At 57.4% G+C, this 9,501-nt stretch overlaps 1 protein-coding gene across 1 annotated transcript; it reads right to left on the bottom strand.

Moving 5' to 3' along the window:
- LOC111177058 (beta-lactoglobulin-2-like) lies at positions 1-4,749 on the bottom strand. The gene is given in 7 exon segments (XM_089912592.1): positions 1-114; positions 116-189; positions 857-961; positions 1,794-1,907; positions 3,260-3,333; positions 4,020-4,159; positions 4,635-4,749. Coding segments are annotated over 7 exon segments (717 nt in total). The 5' UTR covers positions 4,731-4,749.
- Between the last annotated feature and the right edge of the window lie 4,752 nt (positions 4,750-9,501).

The raw sequence follows: 9,501 nt of genomic DNA, 5'->3' as shown, positions 1-9,501 counted from the left end.
TCATGCCTTTATTGCTGAAGGAGGAGCGCCCCCGAGCAGGAGACCCCAGGCGGGGCCCGGAGGGGCCTGGGTCCCAAGAGGGGTGACCTTGGTCCTGGTGCCTCCTGACCCTGCTGGTGGGGGAGGCGGGGGTGACATCTTCTGTCCCCAGAGGGGCCAAGGCTCCCAGGCCCTGAAATGGACACGGGGCTCTCCTGTGATTCCTGGGGAACCTGCTGGACCCTCGCCAGCGCCCCCTCCCCGGGCTGGGCCTGGGGGTGCAGGACGGCTCCTCCTCGGGAGAGGGACCCCCCCCGCCTCTCCCCTCAGGTGGAGTGTCTGTCACCGGTGCCCGCTTCTGGGGCCTCCACCTTGGCCCTCGGCCCTGCCCAGAGGGAGCAGAAGGAGGTCAGCATGCGAGTGAGGCCAGGACACAGGAAACGACCTCCCCAAAGGCCACCCCTCGAGAGTGGGCACGCGGCCAGCGGCTCTGCAGTTGCCAGGAGAGACCCCAGCTTCCAGCCATTCCCGCAGGGGGACCCCAGGGCCTGATGGGGGAGCCCGGGCCCCACCAAGACCCCCACCCTGTGCACGTGCCCAGGATGTGGGGCAGGGGGGTTACGTTACCTCCAGGGCGCCGGCAGGAGCTCACCTAGACGCGGCACTGCTCTGTGGGGGAGGGAGAGCCGTGCGGGAGGGTCAGGACGGGACTGGACGCCCCCGGGGATAGAGGGGCCTGGCAGGGGGTGGGGAGGGGGCCCACCTCGGGGATGCTGCCCCCTCACCCCCTTCCTCCCGGCAGCCCTGGGGAGAATGGGGGTCCAGTAAGGGGGGAAGATGTTCCCCTGATTCTCACCCTGGGCAGGGCTAAGTTCACCCTTCCTCTGGCTAAGGTCCAGATTGATCCGCATGTGCTCGGGCAGAGACTCCAGGACTCTTTGGAATTTCTCCAAGACCTCGTTGTCCACTTGCAGGGTCCTGGCTGTGGGGGAGGGGTCAGTCCCTGGCGGCACCCCCGCTCCCCCCCCACCTGAGAGCTCGGGAACCCTGAGCCCCCCCCCCCCCCCCCCCGCCAGGAGCGAGCACAGGAAGGAGGCACTGATGCGCTGGGGTCTGTAGAGCTTGGTCTAGCCCTGCTTCCCAGGGTGGTCTGCAGGGCCCCGCCCCCTGCCCTCCAGGGCCCCGCCTCCTGCCCTCCCCGCCTCGGCCCATCCCCCTCCTCCTCCTCCCAGGGCAGCGCTGGGGGTCTGCACGGTCACAGAGGAGAGGCACCCCCCTCGCCCCTATCCTGGTCTCCCCCAGTCCCCCTGGGCTGACTGGCTTGACCAGGAGCCTCCACTGCCCGCCATGGCCACCTTGGGAGCATCGCCCGTATATTTACTTTGGTCAGAAAATCTCCCCTTAAAGCTGGTTGCATAACTGAAAGTGCTCTGAAGTCGTTAAGAATCTCCTCCTATAAGACTGTTGATGAATATTAGCCACTTGTACCAGCTGGTCGGTGAGGCCCCTCCACGTAGGGAGAAACCCCCGAGCCTCCTGCGTCAGTCCCGCTGGCCTGTCCCGGACCTTGTCCCAAGCATCTCCTGCCCTGCACGTCACCCCACATCTGGCCGCCAGTGTCGGGCGCCACGGCTGGGACCTTTGCTAGCATGACCTGTAGGGGCCAGCGAGGCAGCCCCTCTCCCCTTCCTCCCACCAGGGGCCAGGAAGGTGCGGGGGAGTCTTGAGCGTCCCTTATTCACAGCTTGACCAAAGGCCACGTCTCTGACGAGGAGTGGCCCCTCCGGACACGCCCCATGGGGTCAGCCACGTACACAGGCACTGGCACATGGCGCCGTGCTCATCGGTGGGAGTGGGGGCCTCCATGCAGAAGATCATGTAGGTGGTGTAGTCTGTGTCCAGCACGGAAATCTTTCTTTCCCCGTGATCTGGAAAAGGGGCCGAAATGGAGCCTGAAATCTTGTCTGAGTCCCTCCACCATGTCCGTCGGGGCACCCGGATCATCGCCTGGGAGCGCTCTTTCCCCCGGCGACCACCGGGCTCAGAATATCCGCTCCCGGACACCGAGGGGACGCCCTCCCTACTGGGTGCCAGAAGCCCACCACCAGCAGCACAAGTTTTATGGACCCCCAGTGGGGACTCTCCGAGCCGCACCGTCTGGGCGAGACCATCCTGTCCGCACTCAGGCCGAGACTGGAAACAGCTCTTAAATGTTGATGCTACAGTGAAGCCACTCTCCATGCCTACTGCCCGCTTGGCCAAACTCTGCTCCCCTATGTCCTGGACATGGCATTAATTCAGTCACTTATTCATCCACACCCCCAGGCACTAAATCCCAGGTGGCCCCCCTCGATAGGGCAGGCTCCCAGGTCTGTGAGCGATCAAAAAGATGCCAGGATTGGAGCCCCACTGGAGTCTGGGGTTATACGCGGACACCAAAGAGTGGAAGAAAGAAGGGACAATATTTCAAGAGGAAGGGCAGCGATGCCTCTGTCCTTCAGGGGGGAGAATGTGGAGACCCCGCACCCTCGGGGTCCTTGTCCTGGCTGGATTTGGAGCAACATGATGGCGATGGAGGGAAGGCTCTTTGGAGAGTCCTGCCGATTTCCCAGGTAGACCTGAGGCCCTGCAGGTGAGGAATGAGAACCTCGGGCGTGGGGCTAGGTGGCTCCCCGCCCCCATCTGCTGCTGGGCCCACAGCTTCTGGGGATGAGACTGTCCCCACCCCACCCACTGCCTCTCAGAAAGAGGACGTGACAAAAAACAGATTGTGGATTGGAGACGGGGCTGGTGGGCCCTGGGGGTGGGGCTGGATCTGGGGACCCAGGGATGTGTCCCAGGGAGGCTGCCAGGGCTGGGGTGAGGGGGGTGAGGCCTGGAATATTCCAGAAGCAGGTTCCAGGTTGGAGAGGCAAATGCACAGTGTGCCTGCCCACAGGTCTGGTTTGTTTGGATATTTTTAAGGAGCCCCCGAGAAACGTGTGCCCGCCCTAACCCACCCCCGGGGGCACAGGACACATACCCGCTTCCTTCCATCTACACCAAGCAGGGGGTGCAGAAGGGGCAGGAAAGCATGGGGATCCCAGGCCTTGTCCCCCTGAGAGTACCTTCCGCAGGGTGGGAGAAGCAGGGCCTGGTGCACAGGACGAGGCCACACACTCAAGCCCGACTCCTGCTGCCCAGATGGTGGGATGGCGAGCGTCTCAGAGCATCAGGGCGATGCCCCGCATGTGCTGGGGTTACCCCAAGGGAGCGCGGGGCCCGGGCTGGGGGCACTCACCGTTGACCTTGAATACAGCAGGGTCCTCGGTCTTCTGAGCCAGGATGGTCTTCTCAACGCACTTTTGGTTCTCCCTGAAAAGCCAGATGGTGGTGGGGGTCATTCACAAACCCTGCAGAGGGACAGGAGCTGCGCTCCGGGAAGTGTCCTCAGGGCAGGAGGACACCTGGGCCGCCCAAAGCACCGTCAGTCACCAGGTGCTGGCCTGAGTGGGAGCGGCCCTCCTTGGACCCAAGCGGGTGACTCAGGAAGTCGACAATGGGGCAGACAGAGTCAGCCAGGAACCCCACAGGAGAGCTGGCTGGTGGCCGAAGGCATGTGGCAGCTCAGAACTGACCCTGTCTGCATGGGGCTTTGGACACAGTGTTTCCAAGAATACTGATCTCATCATGGCCCAGCATTCGCCGACGCCCCGGCTCCCGACTCTGGGGGCAGGTGGGGCTCATGGTGGAAACTGCCCAGGCCCTGAGGACCCAAGCCTGCAGCTGCCCAGTGGTCTCCACACAGGCCTCTCCCCACACTGACCCCGGGGCCGCTCTGTGTAGCCGCCTCTTGCCCCACAGCCCCTGGGCGGGGCTCCAAGGGCACCAAGAACCTCCAAGCCCTGTTTCCCTGTCCCTGGGGCCCCGGCCCCACCCACAGTGCAGCTGGGGCCCACCTGGAGCCCTGCCCGCAGCCCACCAGCCCTGGAGCTGCCCCCGCTGGCCCGCAGCACCGGGGAAGGGGTGGTGCCTTGTCACGGGGGGCGGAGCACACCCACCATTTCTGCAGGATGATTTCCAGGTCGCCCTGGGGCGTGGGCCTCAGCTCCTCCACGTTCACTCTCAGGGGGCCGCTCTCGGCGTCCAGGAGGGAGATGTCGCTGGCCGCCATGGCCACGGAGTGCCACGTCCCCGCCACCTGGGGAGGGATCTTGAGCTGCACTCCGGGAAGGGGACCCTAGCCCCACAGTGGGTTCTCAGTCCCACCTCAACTGGGCCACGTCGAGCCTCCTATGTGCCCAGGTTTCTCAGGAAGCATGACGCGCTAGGGTTCCAGGTGCACTTGGGGATCACCAGCTCTGTGATGACACCTGAGTGGGGAGTTCTTGCATATTTGGAACAACCCCCGTCTCTACCGAACCCCCAGTGCAGTCCTAAGTCAGCCCCCATCCAGGTGTGGCAACTTAGAGGACGACTCCACCCCGGGAGGGAGAGGGAAACAGGAGCGTCTGGGAACCAAGTGGCTGGAGAGAGACAAGTCCCTCCAACATCTGGGGGATGAAGTGGTCCCCCAATGCTATGGCCTCATTTTGACCCTTGTTAGACTTCTGCGGTCCAGGCTTTCCTGCGCCCTCTCAGCCCCTGACCCCAGCCCCTGGGGCCCACCCCCATACCTCTCTTATGTCCAGACCCTCCACTTTATTGGGAATGTGGACAGCCTGGGTGCCACACACGAGGGCCAAGCCCAGGGCGAGCAGGAGACTCTTCATGGCTGCAGCCGTGGTTGCACTTCTGAGCTCTGGAGAGAAGGGAAGTCCGAGGCAGAGGGCTTGGGGCCTTATATAGGAGGAGGCCATGCGGTTCCCCGAATGCCCTGTGACTCATCCTTGGGGCCACGAAGACACTATCTTCCAGGACAGCCTGAGGCCTGCTTTCTGTGACAGTGTCACTGACTTCCATCCGAGGCCAAGCAGGAAGGTGCCCTGTGTCCCTGGGCCTGGACGGTTCCTGCTTGGCCCCAGGCAGGAAGGGTCTAGGGTGTGGGTCCAGGCTGGCTGCCAGTGTCAGGAACACTTCCTGGGTCGGGCTCTTGGACAAGGACAGGTCAGAACCAGCACTGAGGATAGCTGTGTCCTGGAGGGAGGGCCCGTGGGTCGGCCGGGGTCTGGAGACCCCCATGCCAGCCATGACCCAGGGACATGCGCCAGGGGGTGGCCCTCTGCCCCACACCGGGGGCTCATATCACCACACTACTGATGGGTCCCCTGCACAAGCTGTCCCCGTGTGTGTGCACCCAGTTCACACAACCACCTGAGTGTGCACGCCCTGGGCTGCCGTGTGCTCCATGAGGGGGCGGCACAAGGACCCCCACCACCATCTTGCTCCCTTGTCGTCATCTGTGGGACGGGCCGGGGTGCCCACATGGCTCTGGTACGACCCCCGCGGCCCTTGTTCCCCTTCCCAGTGCCACCCCCTCAGGCCGGCTCTAGGTGTCCCAAGCATGGGCAGCTGCCTCCTTCACCCCCCGAGCCTGTCCAGGATCCAGCCCTGCTTCCATCTCTTCTGCTATGATTGGGACCTCTAGGAGTCTGCAGCCCCATCTTTGGGCAAGGCCTGTCTCAGGATCGCTGGAGCAGGTGTACACTGCCCCCAGGTGAGAGTCAGCCCCGAGAGGCAAGGAGCAGAGACTGAGCCAAGTGAGGCGGCCGAAGGCTTATGAGAGCGGGGAGGGGCAGCCCTGGGAGGTTCCTATTGGTGGATTAAAACAACGCACATTCTGGATGGATGAAGGGATGGACGGGTGGGTGGATGGGTGGATGGGTGGATGGGTGGGTGGGTGGATGGATGGATGGATGGATGGGTGGGTGGATAGGTGGATGGATGGATGGATGGGTGGATGGATGGATGGATGGATGGATGGGTGGGTGGGTGGATAGGTGGATGGATGGATGGATGAGTGGATGGATGGATGGGTGGATGGATCGATGGATGGGTGGGTGGGTGGATGGGTGGAAGCATGGATGGATGGATGGATGGGTGGATGGATGGGTGGATGGATGGAAGCATGGATGGATGGATGGATGGGTGGATGGATGGGTGGATGGATGGGTGGATGGATGGGTGGATGGATGGATGGATGGATGGGTGGATGGATGGATGGGTGGGTGTGTGGATAGGTGGATGGATGGATGGATGAGTGGATGGATGGATGGGTGGATGGATGGATGGATGGATGGGTGGAAGCATGGATGGATGGATGGGTGGATGGATGGATGGATGGATGGATGGGTGGAAGCATGGATGGATGGATGGGTGGCTGGATGGGTGGATGGATGGATGGATGGATGGGTGGGTGGGTGGATGGGTGGAAGCATGGATGGATGGATGGGTGGCTGGATGGGTGGATGGATGGATGGATGGATGGATGGGTGGGTGGGTGGGTGGAAGCATGGATGGATGGATGGATGGGTGGATGGATGGATGGATGGATGGATGGGTGGGTGGGTGGATAGGTGGATGGATGGATGGGTGGGTGGGTGGATAGGTGGATGGATGGATGGATGAGTGGATGGATGGATGGGTGGATGGATCGATGGATGGGTGGGTGGGTGGATGGGTGGAAGCATGGATGGATGGATGGATGGGTGGATGGATGGGTGGATGGATGGAAGCATGGATGGATGGATGGATGGGTGGATGGATGGGTGGATGGATGGGTGGATGGATGGGTGGATGGATGGATGGATGGATGGGTGGATGGATGGATGGGTGGGTGTGTGGATAGGTGGATGGATGGATGGATGAGTGGATGGATGGATGGGTGGATGGATGGATGGATGGATGGGTGGAAGCATGGATGGATGGATGGGTGGATGGATGGATGGATGGATGGATGGGTGGAAGCATGGATGGATGGATGGGTGGCTGGATGGGTGGATGGATGGATGGATGGATGGGTGGGTGGGTGGATGGGTGGAAGCATGGATGGATGGATGGGTGGCTGGATGGGTGGATGGATGGATGGATGGATGGATGGGTGGGTGGATGGGTGGAAGCATGGATGGATGGATGGGTGGGTGGATGGATGGATGGATGGGTGGATGGGTGGGTGGATGGATGGATGGATGGGTGGATGGGTAGTAGATGGATGGATTGGTAGATGGATGGATGCATAGATGCATGGGGGGTTACATGGATGAATGGCTTCCTTAACTCATATTGGATGGGCCATTTAGCTTCTCATTCTCATGATCCCTGTGATTTTCCAAGGTGCTTTCATGTCCATTGTCACTTTTGCCTCTCACAGAGGTGACAGGAATGAGATACATAGTACCAAGTACATGACCTAAATACACCCGTCGTTAGTGGCCAAGGATGGCCTTGAGCCAGGTCAGCCAGAAGCTGGCTCTGGAACAGGACGTCACTTCCTCCTCCCACGGCCTTCCTAGTGCTGGTGTGGGGCCATCCACCTGAACCCAGGCTGAGCCCTGTGCTGTGCCTGCCAGGCTCTGCAGACCCCTCAGGAAGTTCCTCACAATGGGTCCTTGTGTCTCACTGGCTCGGTTGTTAGCTCCATCTGGGACTTGCCAACAACCCCAAGTGAAGGTAGAGAGGCAGCTAAGTCTCATAATCAACCGAGTAAGGCAGGAAAGAGGTGAGCCCTAGTGCTCCGGGCTGCAGGTGGTAATTACGGCTTTGAGGTGGTGCTGATATATATTTACCCACAGAGTCAAAGTGGGGCTCGGAGTCCTGAACACACGTCCATGTTGTCCCCCCAGCTTCCCTCCCCCACCAGATGCACTCGACACACAGAGGACAATCCAGGCAAAGGGACACTTTCTGAGGCTGCAGCTCATGTTTTAGGGTGATCAAAATCAGAAGCTCCCCTCTTTATGAGCTAGACTATTCCATGGTTCCTTTTTACTGCAAGAAGGTGAGGAGTTGCAGTGCAACGCTTGAGTTAAAAGAGAAAATTGAAGAATATTAGGACAGCAAAAGGAAAACATAGCATATCAGAATCTGGGGGAACCAGACAACACAGGAGAACCCGCTGTCCTAAAAATAATTTCAATAAACAAAAAGAACGAAAAGGGATTAATTAGCCATAGCATGGGAAAATGAGGGGGAAAACACAAAATAAACATGAGAGAATAAGGAAGAAGTTGCAAATATAAAAGCGGAAATTACTGAATTAGAAAATAGAAGAATGATATACTTGATGAAGTGGTAATTCTTCAAAGCTATCAATAAAATAGATATACCATTAGGTAACCTAATTAAAAAAGGAAAAATATGCAAAATAATAAATGCTATTGTGAAAATAACCACAAAAGGAGAAGAAAGTAAAAAACTATTAGAAAGAAAAAGCTTTACTTAACCCCATGGGGAAAAAATGAAAATTTCCACGAAATAGGTAATTTTCTAGGAAAATGTAAGTTACTCAACCGGACAGTGAAAGAGTTATGTTAATGGACTAATTTCGTAGAAAAAATAAATTATTAAAGAGTTATTTTCTCCCCCCAAAAACACCACTTCCAGGCAGTTTTACAGTGAAAATCTAGCACAGCTTTAAGGAACCGTTAGTTTGAAAGCTAGAAAATTGAGGAAACTTCCCATCATTTTTATGAAGTTAGGACTTTATTTTCAAACCCTGACAATTAAGTTATAGACCAATCTCATTTTTTAGTATCAATGTAAAAATACTAACTAAAATATTATCAAACAGAACCCAACAACACTTTTTTTTGTTTGTTTGTTTTGTTTTGTGGTACGCGGGCCTCTCACTGTTGTGGCCTCTCCCGTTGTGGAGCACAGGCTCCGGACGCGCAGGCTCAGCGGCCATGGCTCACGGGCCCAGCCGCTCCGCGGCATGTGGGAGCTTCCCGGACCGGGGCACGAACCCGTGTCCCCTGCATCAGCAGGCGGACTCTCAACCACCGCGCCACCAGGGAAGCCCCCAACAACACTTTTAAAGGGTGATACACAGATATTGATTCTAGGATTGTAAGAAGTTTTCATATTTGTAAATCTATTGATAAAAGTAATGATAGTAATAGATTATGAGAAAAATTGTAAGATGGTTTCTATTGAGACTATCAAGACTGATCAATTTCAAAATTATTTTAAACAATAAATTTAATAATTATTACAAAAACTCATTATGAAAAAAAATTTACACTCCTGAGGACTCAACAAAAGACATAAACAAAGGAAAGATATAATTATGGATAGAGCATTCCAGAAAGATGTCAATTCTCCCTAAGTCCAGCTATAAATGCAATTCCATTAAAATATCAACCATATTTCTTACCGAACCATTTGATTCTAAAATTGACCATATAAATAAGAATAACGCGTAGGGACTTCCCTGGTGGCGCAGTGGTTAAGAATCCATCTGCCAAGGCAGCGGACACAGGTTTGAGCCCTGGTCCGGGAAGATCCCACATACCACAGAGCACAGAGCCCGTGTGCCACAACTACTGAGCCTGAGCTTTAGAGCCCGTGAGCCACAACTACTGAGCCTGCATGCCACAACTGCTG

The sequence above is a fragment of the Delphinapterus leucas genome, chromosome 6, assembly GCF_059928025.1.
Source record: "Delphinapterus leucas isolate spDelLeu-1000000601 "Yukka" chromosome 6, BTC_Dleu_Yukka2, whole genome shotgun sequence".
NCBI classification, from domain to species: Eukaryota; Metazoa; Chordata; class Mammalia; order Artiodactyla; family Monodontidae; genus Delphinapterus; species Delphinapterus leucas.
The sequence above is the reverse complement of the archived record's forward strand: the minus strand, read 5'-3'. Positions and strand labels throughout refer to the sequence as shown.